General features: G+C 32.1%; 3 protein-coding genes across 3 annotated transcripts; 2 read left to right on the plus strand and 1 right to left on the minus strand.

Annotated features, from left to right (window-relative positions):
• Positions 1 to 215: 215 nt before the first annotated feature.
• On the minus strand, positions 216 to 6565 carry HELRODRAFT_110458 (hypothetical protein). The gene is made up of 8 exons (XM_009015858.1): positions 6439 to 6565; positions 4970 to 5101; positions 4470 to 4700; positions 4300 to 4404; positions 3993 to 4064; positions 2078 to 2229; positions 1822 to 1956; positions 216 to 1529 (listed from the first exon to the last, which is right to left on the minus strand). Exons 1-8 carry the CDS (start codon positions 6488 to 6490, stop codon positions 1440 to 1442), a joined length of 969 nt encoding a protein of 322 aa, XP_009014106.1. The 5' UTR covers positions 6491 to 6565; the 3' UTR covers positions 216 to 1439.
• Positions 6566 to 7601: 1036 nt separating this feature from the next.
• On the plus strand, positions 7602 to 8166 carry HELRODRAFT_75868 (hypothetical protein; the record flags this gene model as incomplete). Its single annotated transcript, XM_009015859.1, has 2 exons — positions 7602 to 7814; positions 7990 to 8166. Coding segments are annotated over 2 exons (390 nt in total), but the record flags the coding sequence as incomplete, so codon positions are not given.
• A 1554-nt stretch (positions 8167 to 9720) lies between these two features.
• On the plus strand, positions 9721 to 14395 carry HELRODRAFT_185437 (hypothetical protein). The gene is made up of 8 exons (XM_009015860.1): positions 9721 to 9875; positions 10568 to 10732; positions 12115 to 12192; positions 12286 to 12349; positions 12445 to 12578; positions 12651 to 12787; positions 13039 to 13141; positions 13781 to 14395. Exons 1-8 carry the CDS (start codon positions 9855 to 9857, stop codon positions 14126 to 14128), a joined length of 1050 nt encoding a protein of 349 aa, XP_009014108.1. The 5' UTR covers positions 9721 to 9854; the 3' UTR covers positions 14129 to 14395.
• The last annotated feature ends 9023 nt before the right edge of the window (positions 14396 to 23418 follow it).

Below are 23418 nucleotides of genomic sequence, written 5' to 3' on the forward strand. Positions count from 1 at the left end.
TATACCAATGTTTTTCTAGGCGAGAGAGTTGATGACAAATAAAAAAAAAGAACCGCTGGCAAGTCACGTTACTACATTTGAGTTGTTTTCACGTGCAAGCCAATGCATGAACAACCATGAAATATCTGCCGATACTGCTACATGGTGTTCCGCACTTTTACGAATAGCTTCATTAAAGTCCGGTGCTTACCTACTAATTTGCCTCATCAAAAATGTAAGTATTAACACAACAAACATTTTATTTGATGACACAGAAATTTAATATTATATACACGAGACTTTTAATCAAAAACTTGAAAATATAGTTTTTCAAAATTGACGCGCAGCCGCGAAGTAAATAGACCGTGCCGTCATGTACCGCCGCACATCGGCTTGTCTGGGTGTGTCAGTTGGTATGCATCTCCGTTTAAGTGTTTGCGTGGACAGGTGTTTGTATGTTTTAGGCGGCGTTGTAAAAATCAATAGAATGTAGCTTTTCGTCGTGTCTGGAGGAATCATTATTAATTTACAACCATCAGACATTATATACGTATACACATGTATATATATATATATATAATTGTCAGTCTATATATATATATGCATATATATATATATATATATATATATGTTGGTCTATACATATATATATATATGTATGTGTGTGTGTCGGAATATTTTATACAGCATTGTATGAATTCTACAGATCTGTTGGCATTAATCAATTTAAAGTTTGTCCTATCAATTTTCTTTGCTAGAATTTTTTGAAAATTGTTCAATTTATTGAAAATAGAATTATAACAATATTGAAAATAATTCAATTTTCGATAAATTGAACAATTTCCAGAAAATTCTAGTAAGGAAAATTGAAAAAGAAACTTTAAATTGATTAATGCCAACAATTCGGTAGAATTCATTCAATACTATATATATATATATATGTATGTATGTGTGTGTGTTTGTGTATGCACATATATATTATATTCATATATATAAATGTGTGTGTGTGAAAACATTTCTAACTTATTTGGTTATAGAACGTAATCGCACAGACATTAATCTATGCCAGTCGTTCTAGCACGATTAAATAATGCAAGTAATAAATCGTCCACATGCACAATGTGTTAGACATTCAATAATTTTTACATGATCTGCTTTGGTTCAGTTGATTAAAATCATAAAAACAAGGTACAAATGTAGAAATAAAACCATTAAGCTTATTAAGGAGCAACAATCGAGAGCAGGCTATCACGATAAACGATAAATTCTCAATCATCTTTTTGGTAACATTTCTATGCTCAATGTTCAAAAAATTTCATTTTAAAAATATATAAAAATTATCCTAAACTTGAATGATGAGCACAGAAACAGACAACAAATTGATAATTGAAGAAACTTCAATCAGCTAAATGATCATTTTACAATTCATTATTAAAACAAAAATACGATCTTCTGTATCTTTAAGCTTTCTTCATAAGGGGCGAATCCTTCTTATCAGCATTCAATCCTGTGTATTGGTACTTGGCCTTCTTTTCTGACGGTTTCAGTATCTGAATTAATGAAATTCAGTTAGCTCACTTAGTTGAAATATAACAATATTTTGTTTCAACCATGGACAGGATGAAACCACATCAAAGCCAACCTCTTTTATCATGACTAGCTTAGGTTTCACAAAACTCCATAAAATTATTTACCCTTAAAATCATTTCATTTTAACTTAAATTTAGCTTTCCTTAAACTCTCATTCGCCCAAGTGTTCAGTTTTTACCACAACAATTTTCAATTCTTTTGCATTTTATACTGAAAAAAGAATGAAATGAAACAAGATGTGAGGGAGCAAACCTGGAAGGAGCACATGAGAGTCTCATCAACAGACATCATCCCTCCCGCGTTGTCAAACTCCCCACAATAATTTGGAGCTGAAAACAATGTTACCAGCTGACGTTTGGCAAAGAACTCATAACCATCTTCCACCACCTTGTTTAGTTCAAAATAAAAAATAATTCATTTAATAAAATTTTTCAGTTAAACATAATGCATAATTTATATAGAATAGCTATTTGAAAAGCCAATATATTTGGCATGATGAAGAGAAAACCTGATGTGCTCTGCAGATGAGATCCAAATCATGTCTGTTGAGAAACTTATTGACGACATCTGATCCGAACGTGAAGGAGACACCTCGATCGTTCTCGCCCCACCCTTGTATATCCTTATCTGGGTCGGACCACAGCAAGTCGCACAACAAACCTGAGCAGTGGAAACATTACACTCCATCTTCAAGAACATTGTTCATAATATAAAAATAATTCATTAAAACAAATAATGTTCAACCGTTCTCTGACAACGTAAATCATCTTTTTATAAAGAAGTCTGTCGAAAAAGTCTACACAGATTACTAATCATTTTTTCACTGTACAAACGAAAAGATATTTCATAGGTCTTAAAAACACTAGCAACATTATTAAATGATGATTCTATATTTCAGTATCCAATCAAACAATAGACAAATTGCACACAACTAACACAATTTTCATTGCGTTAAAACTTTGCTTAACAAACATATCAACATTTGCTTTTTTCTGGCATTTGCATACTACAACAATTTATTAATCGCTATGGTGCTACTAATTTTTATGATTCAATTTTAATCCTTTCTGAATACCAACATTATTGCAATGACTTAGTTTCTGAATACCAACATTATTGCAATGACTTAGTTACTTGAGCACTCAACATAAATTGTGATTACATTTGATATTCAACAAAAATATCAATTGCAGCAAGATGTCACTAACCACAGGAAAACAAATGAGTGATTCAATTACATATAAACACTTCTGACATGTCAAGACAATATCGCTGTATGCAGCAAAATGCAAAATAGTTAAAGTCACAGTGAAAAATGTAGGAAAATGTCAAACAAAAACTAATCGAATTAAAAAATGTAAAATGAAGTTTGAAAATGAAGAACTTGTGTGCATGATAAAAGATGTGAGCTGCATCGATGATTAGCCAAGTCAGCAGCAGAAATAATTTGAATGTTTTCTCACCTGGAACTCCTTACATTTTTCAAACTTTTTTATTTGTATTGTTGTAACCCTTGCATAACTACCAACACCAATGTTGTAACTTCAATAATCTCTATATTTCCAACACCAGTGTTGTAGCTTCCAGCAATAGTCAAGAGTTTGTTATTCCATAGGTTCAAGATTTCCGATAGATGAACACAACTACTTCAAACGCAAACTCTGTTGAACATCTATTTGAATACTAACCTCACTGGTAACCTGACTGCAAACCTTCACTTCGCAACCCCCTTTATAATAGAATTTACAATCCAAAAATTTCAAATATAGCAAAGATAACAAATAGTCAAGACAATGATTTTTAATAAAAAATAATCATAACAATTATATAGTGCAATTTGAACATTCCAGCAGTTATAACAATATGTTTGCCAAGAGTTTGTTAGCTGCTTGGCTTTATTATTTCAAATATAATTTTTCTAAAACAAAATTAACAGGCTGTTCAGTTATTGAAGAATCATCATTCAAAAGTCATGGAGCCAGCACAGTGAATATAAAAATTATAAACAAATAGCTTCATTGTGAAGGAAGAGTCCAACAACAAATAACGAGCCAACGAGCACAATGTGATAAGATCTAAAATATTAAAATATTTATAACAGTTTATAACAAGTTTCACCAGCTGGATAAGGAGTTGGAAGATTTCATTAGAATGAATTGTAACAAATTTTTCATAGGGCAAAGTGAAGACATACTTCGCGACTATTTCTACAATTTGGTATTTGGTTAATGGTAGCCTGTCACAAGCATCTGTTACCTTTTGGTTGCCATGTCATTTCACTTTGTGCATTTATTTTACTGATTTTTGTTTGATTTGTTTTTGAAAAATATAGATAAAAATTAACTATGATATTGCGATGTGGTGGAGACTTTTTTGATAAGTTACAATAACATAACAAAATAACGACATGTAGTAGGCGAAACCTGTGTCGGGTACATCTGTTGGCCTCATGATGCGACGAATTTGCTCCATGGATTGAAGATCTGGTGACAGACCTGGACCAAAGACGTTGTGTTAATATATATATCATCTACATAGCCACTTAGTCATTAATGTAATATTATTTGTATACAATTAACATATCATTAGTGTAATACCCTCACTGCCTCCATAACTTATGTCACCAACATAACACCAAAAAAACATCACAACCGCATATCACGCCATCAGCATATTATGAAGAACAGGAAACACTCATTAAAAATTAAAAACGTTGGATGCGTAACCAACCCCCATGACAGCAAAATATTTTCTCATCTACAATGGCAGCCACTGGTAAACAATTGAAACAGTCCGTAAACGTCTTCCACAGCCTAATACTGAATCTTCTCTTACCTTAAATATTTTTTCATAAAGTTTGCAAAATAATGTCAACAATAAATGAACATGAATGCACCCACATTCATCGTAGAATCCATATATGCGGTTGATGCTAGCACACTCGTGGTTTCCACGTAATAGGAAGAAATTTTCAGGATATTTAATTTTATATGCTAGTAAGAGGCAGATGGTCTCAAGTGACTGCTTGCCTCTGTCGACATAATCTCCAAGAAACAAATAGTTGGCATCGGGAGGGTAGCTGCCATAGTCGAATAATCGCAACAGATCAGTATATTGGCCATGTATATCACCTGCAATATTAAAATATAACATATTTATTATAGTAACAATCGTTGTTTAATCTGTTCAATTAAAGTATTTTAGCTTCCAACATATAAGCAAGAAATGCAAACATTCATTGTTGTTATTATGTTTATGTACATTCTATACATTGTAAATTATATGACTCAAAATACATGTATGAAATGCAAAACAATGATTAAATATCAAACACTCTTAATATTTTTCTTATGTAAAAAATGACAAACACCATCAAGAAACGCTGTGCAATCTAACTAACCACAAATTTTTACAGGTGCTTGCAGCTCTAATAAGATGGACTGACTGAGAAATATTTCCCTTGATTTCTGACAGAGAGCTCTGATTTCTGCCTCTGTCATTTGGACAATTTTGCCCGGACGACATCCTCTGACTAAGTAAATTAATTTAATTAATGTAAATAGTTGCACAAATAAATATGTAACAGATTAACCGTACTATTATTAAATTAAACAAATGTATAACATTGAATTATCGGTGTTAATTATTAAATAAAAATAAAAGTTATCATTTATTAAATTGAACTTTAAATTTTAAAAACCAACAAAATGCTATTGAGACACTATGAAATTAGTATGGTAAAATGTAAATTAATCACATTCTTTAATTTATTACATGGCGTTTCTTTGAAATTTAAAATAAGTTTAATTAAATAAATAAAAATTTAATTAAATAATGGAAATCAAAAAAATTTTAAATAATAAAATAAATAATTCAGTATAACAAATTTTTATTTATTTAGCATACATTACTTTTAATTTTTAATAGAACTAGTACTAGAACAGTATTAGTATGGCAAAGCAAATACAGTACAGTATAAGTATGCCCTAGCCCTAAACTAAAGCAAAAAATAATACTGAAAATTTTTGTATCATCTAATGAAAAACTCAGCAAGAGCCTTATTGATTGTGAAAGTAAGAATAGGTTAAAGTAGTGTAGTGGATAAAATGTTTAAAAGGGAATTGTCATTACTCATTAAGATTTGCAATTTGATTATTAGAATGTTGATAAATAATTTTTAAAATAATTTTAAAATTATTTAGTTGAAATCCCTTTTTAACTTTCATCAAATATTAAATAATTTGTAAAGTTTAAAAATCATATTTTTCAGAATGCCTAGTTATATAACATATAACTTATATTAATTAAATAAACTTTAAATAAATATGGTAAAACCCTAAGACCTTACTGTTATCAGTTTATTTAATAAGTTAATCTTACTTTTAATTTTAATTTAATTCTTGATTTTTAATTTTTTAATAATTAGCATGCATCCATTACCATTTCCAACACAAAATTTTTAGAAATAAAAAACTAAAAAAAACAAAACTGAAGTGAAGACTCAGAAACAGAAAAGTTGAAGCATAATTAACTTAGTAATTTTTATTTAAAATTTTTTAAATATATTCTATTGTGATTAATATTAATGATTATCATTATTTAATAATTTAATTAATTTAGTTATTATTAAAATTAATCAACAAAGAATCGACGTTAATATTAGTAATTAGTCATACAATCAATAATTTATAACATACAATTAATTAAAAATTTAAAAAATGTTTCTTAATGATAAAAAATATAAAAAAAAATTAATTATTAGAAGATTATTAATTAATTTATTAATTATTTGAATTGAATGAGACGGTATAAAAATTAATATTAATGATATTAAGAGTCCGAACTGAGAATGAACGCCGGCCGTCAAACCTTCGAGCAGACGGAGAATCAGGTTGTCCACATTGACTTCCCCTTCGGCCATATTGGAACGTAAATATTCCCGAGATTCAGTCAACAAAATATTGAAGAAAAAGTAGGTCAAGTAGTTAAGTAGGTCGCCATCAAGGAATGGGTGCGTTCGTCTGTTTCTTGCTCAATAGTTCCTATTTTGTTGGTTTATCAAATTTCTCCAAATAATGTTAATTAACGATGTATTTTAGATTTGTCAGCTGTTTATAGATGGAAATATTAAAAATATAAAAAAAATATGTAAAGTTTAATGGTAGTCATAAATGTTTTTATAACTAATAATAGATTTTCTTTTCACAAGTCGATTGATGTGCATTCCAGGAGGAATCGTCTTGGAATGAGTTGGAGTTCTGTTATGTATATAAGTTGTGCATGCACGGTTTGAAGTATTTGATGTGAGGTTTCAGATAATTTTCTTCTTCTTTCTTGGTATGTTCTTGTTTTTGTTATTCACATCAGAATCAATTAACTTCCCCGAAGTAATATTTTGCTTTGCCGTTTAATGCTTAATGCCAACATGCATGTACATGTACAATTGTGATCTAGTAATTTATTCAGCTGACTAAGACTTTCTTTCATATTAGATTAGTTTTAGTCTAGAAGTGATAATTAAAATAATTGATTCGTCGAAGTAGTTGATTTGCTCACGGTGGCATCTGGTTTAGAGCATAAACTAAACAACGTTATTTCGACAAAGACATTTACATAATCATTGAACGTTTTCGATAAGCAGATAGATGAAGATGTACATGGACGATAACAGCAGCAGCAACAGCATCCCGATGTTGACCGATGATGACTACGTTGAAATTATGAGGTCCATCTTAGTGGCCGAACCATGCGTGAACACCTGTCCAAACGATCCTACTCTCATCATGGACAGATTGTACCTTGGTAAAACAACTTAACATTTTGCTTCGCATCTCGTACACGCGTGCACACATACACACACACAAATATACATATATTTATTTATTTATATTTATACATAGATATATATATATATATATATATATATATATATATATATATATATATCGTCTTTGATTTTCTTGAGTTTTAACTTCCATCCTTACGAACATTGACTAATTGAATAACAAAAAGATTATTTTGAATATCAAATTGTAGGTAGCCAAAGAAACGCAGAGACCTGGCCGACGTTAGAGAAAATTCGAGTGACACATGTTTTAAACTGTGCGGGGTTCAAAGGTCAAAGGTCATACGAAGGGTCACCGTACGAGGAGGTTGGTATCGAATATTTAGAATTTCAAGCGGATGATCATGATGAATACGACATCACAAAACATTTCAGCGAGGGCTTCAGCTTTATCGACAGGGTTAATCTTGAAATTCACGTTAATTCTGCAATATAATTATCAATAATTCTTTTTACAATTCAATTTTATTAGTTGCATAATCTAACTGATTTAATATTTTTATTTCACTCCACAAAAATGGCATATTTGATGATTCACAATTTCACTATAGATGGTAAAATTGTTCTGATTTCAGGCTCGTCAGAGAGGTGGTGTAGTGCTGGTGCACTGTGCTCTGGGTATCAACCGGAGTGGTGCTATGTGCATTGCCTATCTGATGCTTCGAGGTAACATGCCTCTCTTGAAAGCCGTCAAAACCATAAAAAGTAAAAGAAGAGTTTTGCTTTCGAACAGAGGTTTTCAACGTCGTCTGGTCAAATTTGCTAAGAAACATAGCCTGTTGGATGACTTGAACGAAAATGACGATGGAGATGACCTACGTAAGTTTATACGAAAAAAAATTTTAAACAAGCCTAGAACCCATTCATGCGAAAGAAAACAAGAAGAAGATATTGACACTTTCATCGAAAGATGTCGCTCCAAAAATAGTATCATCGATACTGCATTATTTGAGAACAGAGATAATTTGAATTTAACAGTAATGTCAAACGCGAACGCAAATGACGACTCAAATGACTTTCTGACGAATGATGATAGCGAGATTGAATACAAAAGTCTGCCAAGCAACCGCGAGCTCATTTCTAAATATATGCAGCCAATCAAAGCAGTCAGAAGAAATTTCGAACAGCCCAACGATCCAACAATTGATATAACTAAAACGCACTATGACGATTTGGCGAGTCACCGACGTAGCATGAGCTATTTCAAAAACTACGAGCCGGCATTTCCGTGCTACCAGCCTATAACAAGTCATTACACAGTTCCTATTCAGGACTACAAACCAATCACAGATTACAAAGAATCAGTCCTCCAGTACCAACCGATGAAAAACCCTCAACCCCAGCAGGTGTACAGCTACGATGCGGTCACAGGCTACCAGCCAATCACATTCAACCAGCCGCCAGTTATACTGCGTCGTAGAAATGCCCCGAAAATTGAGTCCTCGCGAAGATCAACCAATGCCGAAGAGGTGCCCGTCTACAAAGGAAATAACATCGACATCTACTGCACTGCCAACAGTGCCTACGAAATTAGTGTCTCTGTGCCTCAGAGGAATAAATTTAGGCGATCCATGTCTTACGCTCCACAAGTATACTACTAGCTCCACTAGCTTACGATCTTCAGTTTTATTGTTCATATTTTCTTCAACGTCGTTTTTATTTCTTCCAAATATTCCTATTTTGATCCGTTTTTTGATTTGAAAAATAATTTTTTTATACGAAATGTACATTTAATTCTTATTTTACATTTTTCAAAAATAAATTTATTAACTATAATTTTAATTTTTACTGATTAAATGGTTAGTTTTATATAAGATCAACTTTAATGGTTTAATATCTGAATATTTGAAATCGTTGGAAAGAATTTCGTAAAATGTCGTAATGTGTTTTTATGACCAAATTAAATTAAACATAATAAATGAATGAATGTATAAATGAATGAATAAATGAATGAGTGAATGGCACATGAAACTGCACGCACTGTCACATTCTAGTGCAGAAGGTTATGAGAAGTTTTTAATCAAAATCACATTTATTTTCCATCCATAGATAAAATATCACCCTAATCCGTAGATAAATATTTATCGAAAACTGAACATTATACAAATAAATGAACATGTCTTAGCCGGACCATCGCCGACGATAAAAGTACACAAGCGATCTGATTGGACGTTGAGATCGCGTAACATGTGCCGCCACCTTTTTATGAAACGTGTCTCATCTAATATGCATGCATGCATCACAACTTCATCAGCTGTTTCGTCCCGGGAGATGAAGATAGAAAATATATAACACATTTTGAAACTATCGCACTGTTTACTCGTTTTCGATATTATTTCAGGCAAAATATTTTCCGTTGTTTTTTAGTTTATACAATAAAAAAGAATACTAAAAAGGTGTTATTTTATTGATTGATTGTTATTGGAAATTATTGCACAAAATGTCGGTTAAAGCAATAAAGGTGAGTTATTCATTGTTCACACACTTTTTATCTTTGCAAGTTTACATCGCACCAACAACATCTATTACTATGGAATGCGTGCAGTCAAACGTGATTGTTAATTCAATTTATTTTATCATTGAAATTTGAGTACAGGATAGTTTTTTATTCTGTCAATCAATCATATACCGTCGAAACACGAACCATTCGCACTAATTCGTAAATTAATTATTTTTCAAATCTTCATTTTAACAACATTTTCAATAACGAGGTAATATTTAAACTGCGACTCTACGGTTATTTAATATATGTTCTGTACGTTATCATTAAGCATTGAGCAATACGTGTTTGTTGAAATAAAACAGTTATCTTTAGTTTATATACATTATACAGTATGCACGCGTAGCGTTATGCATCTTATAGCTGTTTGTTTTGCTGCACAATTCTCTGACTCATTTCAAAGTTTTATGGTATTGATTGTCAATCGATTTATCTAAACAGGTGTGCTCGCTTCAGTGTTTTTGTACATGTTTTTACGATGGTTTGTATGCAAATTGGGTTTCTGTGCATGTTCGTTCGTCATGTCGCTTGAATCACTGACAGAATATTATTAACAACACAAAAAATAATCACAACAGAATATTATTAACAACATAAAAAATATTCGTAACATTACACAGAATATTTGAAATAATAATTGAAACACAATCCAGCCAGATTCCAAAATTGTTTTAGTGATCGGAGGAAGCGGTTTCGTGGGTAGACATTTGGTCGAGAAGTTGTGCAGTCTCGGTTACACCGTTAGAGTTTTTGACTTGCGAACAACCTTCGAACACGAAAAAGTGACTTTCTATAACGGAGATTTGTGCAACAAACAGGTTAAAATCAATTATATATAAACTTCCATTTCCAGTCAGCGTAAAAACATAAAAATATTTTTTTTATCATTATTAACGCATTCTTGTCGCTTGTCACAAGCTTCTTAAATCTCGCGTCCTTACAGTAAAAATTATCAAATGAAAGTTTTGATGCGAGTCTCATCTAATAGTTCAAACTGTAAGTTACTACAAAATCTAACAACATCGAAAAATGAGGAAAATGCGTGAAATCGTTAAGACAGGATATGACAAGATTGTACAAGTGGTCTGAAGATTGGCAAATGTTTTTCAATATAGATAAATGTAAAGCAATGTGAGGAAAAAACATGGGCTTTCAATATCAATTGGACAATCAGGAGCTACGATCAAGGAGGAAGAAAAGGATAGTTGGATTTATTTGAAAAACATGGTAAGCAGGGAGAAGTCGATAATTATAAATTTGTATAAAACTTTAGTTCGCCCCCATATGGAATGCTGTGTTCAGATGTGGAGTCCAAATTTGCAAAAAAATAAAAACATTCTGGAGAAGGTACATCGAAGAGCAACAAAGATGATCAAAGGTCTTAGAAAACATCAGTACGAAGATAGATTAAGAATATGTCTAAAGAGAAGAAGATGAAGAGGAAATATGGTACAGACACACAAATTGATTACCGGAAAAGAGGATGCGTTGTTTACCAGATTCTTCCAAATGGAGACTAGAAAAAGAATACAAGGTCATAGATGCATGCTTTTTAAGAAAACGGATGGTCAAATCATGCACAGATTTTTAGCAGCAGGGTGATAAACATCTGGAAAAGCGAATGACGAAATGGTTTCCGTAGAATCAACAAACAGTTTTAAGATCAACCTTGTACAATTAATTAGCAGCGGTTCTCAGACAGACACTAGTCTACTGAACTACTCTAAACCTTGTTATGTTATTGAAATCGTTAAAACCGATAAAAACTTGAAAGATAGAATAGAGACTATTGCTTGCCAAACAAGAGATTTTGTTACAAGACAACCTGTTAAGTTTCCTTTTATAACGAAACGATCATTCATAAAAGCCCATTAACGCTTTTAACACGATAGATTTAGGCATTTTAGATTAGCAGAGTATTTTATAACTCAATAAATCGTATGTAGTGTAAATAAATAGCAAATCATTACAGTCGCGTGCATTCAAGTTCAACAAAATGTACTATCGATTGTAGCCTAGTTGAGGGTTCATTAGATTCAAACGATTAGCAAGCTATGATAAAATACATTATTTTACTATTACAAACGTTTTTAATCATTTCATTGACATCAATCAATTAAACGCAATGTAAGGAGCATCAGGCGGTAAAATATTAATGAAATTGTTATCCTTTAAGAAGCGTTCTGAATAACATTAACAGGACTTGTTGAAATGCATGGACAATGTGGATACTGTATTTCATTGCGCCACACCGTCACCTCTTAGTAACAACAAAAAGGTATGTCGAAATCATAAATCGTACTGTTGTGCTGCTAAGCCTTATTAAGAAAACAATTTATTTTCTGTATTTACTTTGTCTGAACTGCTTAAGGTATTCTTAAGAGTAAACGTCGACGGAACGAAAAATGTCTTGGATGCATGTTTTGAAAAGGGAGTTAAAGTTCGTTATAAAAAAATTTTCAAATCGTCAATGCGCATTATATCTGTTATCTGGATTTCTCTGTCTTAAAATATATCAATAAAATATTTTTAAAGAATCTGATTCTAACAAGTAGTGCCAGTGTGGTGTACTCCGGTTCAAATATCGAACATGGCGACGAAACGTTGCCCTATGCCAAAAGGCCCTTAGATTGCTATACGCAAACTAAGATACAACAAGAAAAGGTTTGACAATTTTGCACTCTGGAAGTAAATTTTTGTTATCAAGGAACAAAATTTTTTACTGAACACATTTAGCTGGTTCTGAGTGCCAACAGTGAAAGCTTGAAAACGATAGCGTTGAGACCGCACGGCATATTTGGACCCAGAGACCCACACATGCTACCCACCACCGCAAGATTGGCCGCTGCCGGAAAAACAAAATTTATAATAGGGTATACATTTATGTATGATTTCTATAGTTGCATATGTAAATATTAAAATAAATAGTGATAACTTGAAGAAACACCCGTAAAAAATATTTAAGAATTTTACATTATATAGGAGACGTGTAAAAACAGTTTTCATGGAAAACTGGACTTCAAAACGAAATCAATTTGATGGCAGTATTGGATAATAAATAAGAGCTGAATGTGCATGTTTGATGTCGAATGTTGCATGTTGAATTTCGCATTGTCCTTTCCAGGAAAGGGATAAACAAAGTGGACTTCACCTACATAGATAATGTCGTATATGCTCATGTTCTTGCCGCTCAACAACTCCAACAAAAACCAGAAATTGCGGGAAATGTTTGTCGATATTTTTTCGTTGTATTTATTAAAAATTTAAATTCATGCCAACTTATAGCATTTGTTATTGCAAAACACGTCAAAAATTAAATAATTTTTGTAACATATACCCATATATATTCGCCCTATTTTAAACTTGACTGGGATTTAATATCCATTATAAATCGTGCAATAATGGGGTCCTACCAGTTAAGGTTCGGCTGATAAGCAAGAGCTAATAAATAAGGTGTAATGACGCAAACGCTTCCAAGCCAACAATCAGACAAAGTGAATCAACAATCAGGCAAACTCATTTAAAAGGTTAAAGGTCATTTACACTCTTCCAAAGTTCAGAGGATTCAACAATACGCACAAACATCGTATATGAATGTATGCTAAACGACGCATCACACACAAAGCATGTGATAAGCGGGGATCAGAAACACAACAGACGACCTTAGCCACTAGGCTATCACGCCGCCCTGTTGTTTCAATTGTTGTGTGTTATTCCATGAGATATTCTTTTACAATTTTCTATTTCAAACAAAAAAATGTACGACGCGATACCACGTTAAACCACAAACATTCTATGGACCAATTACTTGAAACTTTTAATTCATATAAATTAATTTGTTAAAAATTATATTCTTGATTTTACAGGCATACAACATAACGAACAACGAACCTATTTTATTCTGGGAATTCATGTCTCGACTACTCAAAGGCCTTGGATACGCGGCGCCGAAATATCATTTGCCGTATTATTTCATCTATTTTCTAGCTTTTCTAGTACAAATTTTTGTTTTCATAGTTAGTCCATTTAAGACGATAAGGCCAACATTAACCACCATGACGGTAGCGTTGGCGGGCACGCATCATTATTATAGCTGCGAGAAAGCAGCGTCAGAATTCAACTACAGCCCCGTAGTCAAGCTGGAGGACGCCATCGAGCGAACGCTGCAATCTGTACCGGAACTGCACAACAAACACGCAAAGAAAGTTAAGTAAACGACATAAGACTTATGGAATAAAATTTTGATCCTTGAAATTATCCTAAATTAATTTTTCGAGTTTTCGGTTCCATTTTTTAAATTAATTTTTATACATTAGGCTTTATTTTGCTTTTAAAATTTCTAAACGCATTTCTTAAATGGTTCGGGACAGCGTTTTATTTCATAAATTTTCTTTCTGGTCAACTTCGGCATTTGAACTGACACAAGTTTTTAGAAGCATTCTCAATTTTTTCAACTTTTATAAATAATTTTATTACAAGCTTGTGCTTCGCTCGTACAATATAACTAGAAAACTATACAGTGCTTAACTTTAACTTCAAAAATAAATAAACGCTGGATTAAACGTGCATTAGAAAAACATACAAAAAGAGCTGATTTGACAAACATCCCATTATTGAAAATCAAAAAGAACATAATCAGTGCGCTTACCATTAACCATGGTAAACAAATCGAAAATAGCTTAAGTTTCAGAAACATGAAAATGACGGCCAGCGTGTGGTGATAGGTAGTTGAAGATGAGGATCATTTTGGGATTGTTTAACAGGATTGTTTTTCTTCAAATTAAATTCTTCTCAAGTTAATAAAGTTTAAAATCTATAATTTTTTTAATATTTTAAATTTAAACAGTCCAACAATTCAAAGTCAATTTTTCAATGATTTATTATCAAAAAAATTAAAAAGCCGTCCAAAAGTTTGATTGAAGAAAGATGAAACTGTAGCAAGCACCGAATGAAATTGACATTGCTTGAGAGTTCAAGTCGGAGTTTTGGTGCAAACTATTTCAAAGGACGGCAGAGACAAAATCAAATGTCTAATTTAAAACTTTAGTATTCAAAAAAAGAATGTATAAAAATTAAATAAGTCATAATCGTTATCTCACATTATATATAATATATACACATACGTATATATATATATATTACTTATGAATTTATATATATATATATAAATTATGGTCTATTACCAACATATATATATATAGGTATATATATATATAGTATTGTATGAATTCCACCGAATTGTTGGCATTAATCAATTTAAAGTTTGTCTTTTTAATTTTTTTACCAGAATTTTCTGGAAATTGTAAATAGAATTATTATCTAAGTTCATCATGAAAACAATGAAACTGTTATATATATAGAAATATATATATATATAAATAAACGTATGCGTACATATATACACTTCACGAATGCTTTGTGTTGCTAATCCATTTTTGTATAGAATTTTGTTCGACATGAAATAAATAAAATAATAAATTTGATCAAAAAAAAATCTGAGAAACAAAAAGCTTAAGAGAGAATTTAAAAACAAAACTCTGAAGAACCGTCAACCCGATGATATATAAATAAGATAAGTAGACAACGAAGTGATTCTTCAACTCGTCTGCCAGTCTCAATTGATGCAGCATCTCACAAGTATGCTAGAGCGTTACTAAATCATTATATGCTAATATCATATAATAAGTTGATAAAAATATATACTGCCGTTATTACATGAAAGTAAATACACTTCAACGTTAACACAGATTAATTTTCAATAGCATTTAGAGTTAAATAATGTGCTATCAAGTATAAAATAATATAAAAGTCTAAATAACTAAAAAAAAATTGAACAGAGAAAATGTGTTGGATGAAATTATTATTGCGAAATTTCAGCGTAATTATGACTCATGAATTTATCGTTAAAAACACACTTGTATATATCAACTAATATACACACATATACGTAAATGTATATATTCTGACATACATATAACTACAAATACAATATATATATATGTATATATATTCAATAAATTGTTATATGTATGATAATTCTCTATACATATATATATATATATGTTACATGTAATTTGTGAACGAGCAAAAAAGCATGGTAAACTTTTACAAATGGAATTTACAGAAATGATGTACGTAGATGGCCGTCCGGAGTTCACGCCTTCTTCTTCATACTTTTCATTGAACTGGCAGAACAATATAACATCTTTTAATTATTTATTACTACGAAAATAACATCATTTATTGTTATTATTGTTGATGTTATCAATTTTAAAGCTAAATGGTGTTAGAGAATAAATTAAAATTAGCAAAAATTCAGTTAAAATATTTCGAATTAATTAAAAAATGAAACGAAAAAAAAACGAAAAAAAAAAAACGAAAGTCCCGGCGGATACTTGCAAACGTTCTTTCATGAATGGGTGGCCGAGAAATTCAGAGGTAAGATTAACGGGACGTAGATTTACAGATTTATAACGCCAATTGATATAATTATTTTGAGCATGCCAATTGTTTATCATAGAAAAGAGGAATAGATCCATTCGGTTTACAAAATTTAATGATCAATAAACAAATTAAAAATGTTCATCAAATCATTTCAACTGGACAACAGCCGGTCAACAAGAGCCAACCAACAAGCAGGCCAATCAGCAAGCCAGCCAACCGACCGACTTTGACTAGCCGACCGATCCCGATCAACTAACCAATTAACCAACAGACAGACCAACAAATCAACAACCAACCAACCCTAATGAAGATCGGTCTCTGTCGACGGAACATCCCCCTGTAGACACGATGCCCATCTCAGCAACCTTCCTTGCAAGCTTCTGCACCCATTCCTTCTGCTCTTCTTTGTTTCCCGCCATCAGGAATATCTCCTTCACCGAGTGCGCATCCACGTTTACTGATGATGGTGATGATGATGATGGAAGCGATGATGATGGTAGTGAACTGACAACAACGACAAAGATGGTGCCAATGATGACGATGATGCGAATAAACGAATAGCAATTTAGTGAGTACTGCAGTGATGATTTATATATTTATTTATAGAATTATAGGAAATAAATTTTTTATCCTATCCCCATTCCAAGCATAAAACGTTGGAGGTTCATGTGGGGAGGGGAAAACGGAGGGAGGTAGTTGCTCTGTGAGATTACATTGCATAACTTACTTACAAAAATCTAATTGTGAACATTTTTTTAAAAAAACTCATTAAAAAACAGAAAAAACTGCGATGAAAAGTTCAAATGATAAAAATTTGTATGCTACAACGTTAAATAGACGGGCATGTTACTGTTTGCTTATTGCACGCTCACTAATTACCGTGTTATATCACATTACAAACTACAGATCTTCATTACATTACACAGTGGATTATTAGCTGTTAAGTTATTGTGTAAAGATAGAGAGATCTCTAGATTGATAAACGTTTGGTAACAGTCTGCAGTTAAACAAGCCCAATAATAAACAGATTAACTTCTGAAGGTTCAACCAAAGACTGAGTGATTTATCGAAGTGTTAATAATTCTGGAAATACCCCAAATTTAAAAAAAAAACTGAAAATGATCGAGAAAGTATTTTAAAGGAGAGACTACCTTTGCAAACGCCAACAAACTCCTCATTTTTGTCGTAATGTTCTCGGTGCACCTTCGTTCGGCATCCTTGAAATAATCAATGAGACTTTATTTCATATTTGCCACACAAAAATTTCATTTCAACAAAAAACAATGTAAATTCATGCAAAATTGTCGATAATAATTTATTTAGTGAATAGAAGTTGAGTAAAAAAAATTAGCCCAGAAGTGATGGTTGATGAAGACGAACTTTTGCATTCAAGAGCAGGTGGGGGGTGCAGCAAGCTTGAAAGAGATTTGTTGCAGGAATCACACGTCGTTGGTGCTCGGAAGCTTATGTCCACAAACTCGTGTCCTACAAAGGTTATGAAGTATGACATCAAGTCAGTCCACACAATCGAATGCTTGTCTGCTAAGATTCAGCGCATCAGTCTAATTATTTTTGTCATCACGTCAAAAGTCTCTCACTGAAACGTCTCCTCCCATCAATTTCAGTGCATCGATTGAGTTACAACAATTGATTCTAACGTTTGATTTTTCTCATAGTCCATCAGAATTATCATAAATATTTAATCAAAAAAGAAATAAGGAAAAATAAATAGCAAGTAGGTGCAGTAAATATACACCAACAAATCCTAAACCATACATTGATGCACTACGTTTCATAACTTATTCATTATGCTCTACAAGAGACAAACAATCTTCGGACAATAAGGAGATGTTTACAACGCCACAAATGGTCCAGATGGATGACAAACGAACCTTTGTATTGGATGATTTCCTGTCCAGGCACATAGAAACTTTCCACTTCTCTCTCTTCTACCTTCTTTGCTTCACCTTCTGTTGCGTATAATATCTGCCGGTTGTTTGTTTAACGTTTAATATAATGTTCGGATGGATGGAGGTGCTACACTGCAACTTCAAAATCAATAATAACGTAATATAACGTCCAAATCCAGCAATACATTCAATCCTGTTCTGAATGAATTGTGTAGTGTACAACTGATGTAGCAACGAATTAACAATAAAAACATCTACTCAATTGCAACATGCATCTAATATAAATATAAACATTTAACATACAACAATATGGATCGATCAACCTATCAATCAATGATACCCTAATTAAATATTGAAACTTTTTTTGGTGCTTCTGAAAATTCCTTTTTCTCTTTCATATCAGTTCGTTCTGTGAAATCATCCAACTCTTCTTGACAGGACTTTTAACATTTTTCGTTTTAGTTCCTCTTCCCCATCCACATAACATAACGCAGTTCATGTTATCCGACATTATGTTTCCGAACATATTTAAGGAGTTCCAATTTTCTTAATCCGATCTTTGATCTTTTGGCGTATAGTTTTGATTTTTTAGATAGCTTCTTACAACCTCGTTCATCACCTTCACGACAACCTTCCAGAGCGGTCACCGCACAGAAGAAGCCTTCATTATTTTTAATGAAGTTGTACTAGATATATTCTCATTCTGCTAAGAACCATTTTTTTTAGAACAATGTGACATGACAGCGTAACGTAACGCACACTAACACGACACGACATACTTGAAATATTTTAGGAATGTCTTTCGCTTCAGCCCTGATGACGTCACTTGGCGTGACGCACCTGACGTGGAAGAGTTTGCTGTGGGTGGGTGCGTTAAACATTTTTATGATTACCACCAGTTAATTGCTGTTAGTGAAAATTTTGATTTAGACAACGTCATAACGGTGTGTGTGATATTATGTAACATTCAACGAAAGATAATTTTTTACAAAAAAAATAAATAAAAGCAGGTAACACTGGTTGATGCATTATTGATAATTGAAACTAAACAGGTTCGGTTGTTATGCTGAAAGTTTTTAACTTTTTAGCAACGTATGAAATCGTAAAACAGAATACCTTCCATGAAAATAATGAGGTTTATAGGTTGCGAAAAAAGTTTAACATTTGAAATGAGAGATTTATAAATAAGAAAGCAATGTTAATAAGACCAGATGACATCAATCAGTGGTTGGAACATAAAAAGATGAAAAAAGAACATTCCATCAGAAAAACGGCGAACAAGAGGAACATCACGAACATAACAAAAGAGTGAACATCACGAACGAAATAAAGACATGAACATCACAAGCACACACAAAATAACCAGCATGTTGTTTCAAACCCACCCAATATCGAGAACAAGAGCGGGATCAGAATTTTGAACTTGTATCTCGTTTTGGTAGAAAAGAATCTTTTTGCTGCTCAGTACGACGTAATGTTTGGTCCACATCAACTTGCGCGTGTTCTGCCTGTTCAGCAGTCCCAGCCAGCCTTCCAGTCGTCCTGATGCAAGAAGCGGTGGTGCCACACATCACCAACATATTGATACACATGATTTGGTAACAGATAAAATAATCATCGTTATGAATAAATAAGCTGACAAGTTTTTCTACAAAAATGTTAAAAACATAAAAAACAACTAGCGTCGAATTAGAACATTTGGTATAAAGTTCACATGCACCAGAAAAATACTGCCATACAAAGCAATCAACAGCTATTTAATTTTTTAGATTATCTTCAATTCATTTGCCAGCTAAAAGGAATTATTTGATATAATTAACACGGTCTAATAGATCATTTCATTTAAATACACATCCTCATATGCCAGCAGATTTAAAATTTTCTGTTCAAACATGGATGAAACAATGATGTGTTGCTCGATAATAACCAACTCATTGAAACAACACACATACATTCTCTACTTGAATACACAAAGAAACACAAACACACATTCATACAAACGTTCACTCATATAACGCAAACGTACATACAAACAAACACGTACAACACACACGGACACTCCCGATAGAAAACATCATCACACACGCACACAGAAAAACGCACGCCCACAGGCTACCTTCTCGAAGAGATCTGTTGTCCCCATCGGCACTGCCTACACTGTTGCTGACAGCCAGCTGATTGCTACTGTCACTTTTGTAACTGATCAGGTTGAGTTTGTACGTCAGGGCCTCCACCTCACTTTGCTTCGAGTCTAGCTCCATTTGTAAGTTTTTAAACTTTTGCATCTCCTCGTTGAGAGATGCATGCAACTCCATCACTTCCTGCTGATATTTGTAGACTGACTTTCCCGACGATTCCTTCTCCTTTTGACGTGAAATGGAAAAATCAATTGGTAATATTATTAAGACCTGCTTACAATATTTATTGAAGGGAATTAACATTTAACAAAACTAAATGTTAAATAAATGAAAGTAATTAAACAGCATGTAACGAAATAACACAAAGAGATATAAAAAAAGCAATCAACCAAGTCAGGGATGCAGACAATCAATTATTTAACAAAATTATCAGCCAGCCAGTCAGTCAGTCGGTCAGCCAGCCAGTCAGCCATCCAGTCAGCCATCCTAGCAATCAGCTAATCATCCAACAAATCAGCTGATTTAACAAAAAATAGACCTGCTTAAGTTCTTGTTCAAGCCTCTTGCATTCTCGTTCCTTCTTCTTTGCCTCAGCCAACGCCTTCCTGTCTGATTTACTGCCCGACTCCATTATTCGTCTGTTCATCACTTCAGACAACTTTGATATGGCCTGCAGATTCATGTTTAATAAATTCTGTTCAAAAATTTGTGTTAACTTTTCCTTTTTCTCAAAGAAAACTGCATCCAAATTATTATCTGTATAATTAAAATAAAGAACATCATCATACGCTCCTCATCCCATAACCATCATCTTCCTTTCATATCATCATTACTCCCGCCATTTATATAATTATCTTTAGGATTATCACCATCATACTGATCGCCATCACCATCAGCATCATCACACCTGATCTTTTTTAAGCTTCTCAGACTCCAGTTGAGTTCTGAGTTTGTTGAGATCTGCCTCCAAGGTGGTCGTCTTCTGTGTTATATCTGTTGGGTCGTTACGTTCAGCGTCTCTTACAAAATGTTCATAATATTTATTTGGAAGTTAATACATCATATTTTTTATTTCATAACAAGAAAAGAGCTATCATTCTGAAACACATCTCAATTGTTATACGACCCATAATAAGTAGCCATTGTAAATATCAAAGAACTGTTCTACAATAAACTAATGCAACAACCAAACTTTAACAAAACAAATTAACGTACCCAAAAACATTAAATTTATGAAAGAACAAAATAAAAAAATAATATTTGTACAAAAATAATACAGTAACACAAATGTTAAAAATTACTTTTAGAAAAGAATACAAACAGCAAACCGTTTTGTAGCTTGGTTATCTCGTTGTTCAGAGATTCTTTATCAGCCCTGGAGCCATCCAAATCGCCATTCAAATGTCGCACCTGCTCCTCCAACTGACGAAAATATTACAAACAACATGCCTCATATGTAAAACTTCATATCCAAGTCACTACTATGAATAATTTTATTCACCATGTTGGCAATTGATATATATATATATATATATATATATATATATATATATATATATATATATATATAAACATTGAAATGTGCAAACGCAGAGGAGCAAACATTTGATATGACGGTTTCCTTCTTATTTATCTCCACACGATGCTGGTTGATGCAACTCTTCAGCTCCATCTCCAGCATCATCTTCTCCTTCTCCACGTTGGACATCTGCTCTTCAACGCCGTTCCTCGCGTTCTTCTCGTCCCTCAGCTCGTTCTCGAGGTCGTTGAATTTGTGGTTCAGTTCATCCCTGTTTGCGATGATTTGAACAACTTTCATCACTGCTGTCACCATCATCATCGTCGATGATCGTATGATCGTCGTCATCACTACCATCATACTCTTTCCCATTGTGTATCTAGTATTTTCATCATCTAATCATCACTTTTAAATATTTTCATCATCATCATTACGAGTTGGCATAAACGTTATAATAATAATAATCAGTAAAAAAGACAGAATTAAATTTCAATGAAACATCAATTGTTTCCTCCGGCCCATTACCATAGATGGATAGCATCAAATTAGAAATACACAAAATACAAATGTAAAATATACAATGAAAATGCAAATACAAACAGATAAAAAAGTAGCACCAACAACAGCCGTAGCACCAACAACAGTAGCAACAACAGCACCTTTCTTGAGTGAGAACATCGATCCTGGCTTCCAGGTTGCCGATGTAGACCACCTTCTCATCCACTTCCTCTTTTAACTCTTTTGCTTGGTTCTTATATAAGGACTGTTGCGAATTATAATGCACAGCTGTTGTTATCAACATTACCATTCTATTTATCACCTTCATCATAACAATTTCAGTTCTTAAAATTTACAAATGCACATGTAAGGCTATCATCGTCATTTCTTCCCCACAAATTGCTATCATTAACAGTTAAATCATCAGAGAACGAAATGAAATGAGCAAAGATGAACAACAAACAGCAAAGCACGTCTCTGCTTCCAGTTGGTCCTGAAACTCCTTCATCTGCAACTCAACATTCACCAAATCTCTGTTAAATAAGTAAACACGTTTATGGGATGATGTTATGTCACTCTCAATATATATATATATATATATATATATATATATATATATATATATATATATATATATATATATATATATATATATATATATATATATATATATATATATATATATATATATATATATATATATATATATATATATATATATATATATATATATATATATATATATATATATATATATATATATATATATATATATATATATATATATATATATATATATATATATATATATATATATATATATATATATATATATATATATATATATATATATATATATATATATATATATATATATATATATATATATATATATATATATATATATATATATATATATATATATATATATATATATATATATATATATATATATATATATATATATATATATATATATATATATATATATATAT

This window comes from Helobdella robusta (genome assembly GCF_000326865.2).
Source record: "Helobdella robusta unplaced genomic scaffold HELROscaffold_17, whole genome shotgun sequence".
Lineage (NCBI taxonomy): Eukaryota > Metazoa > Annelida > Clitellata > Rhynchobdellida > Glossiphoniidae > Helobdella > Helobdella robusta.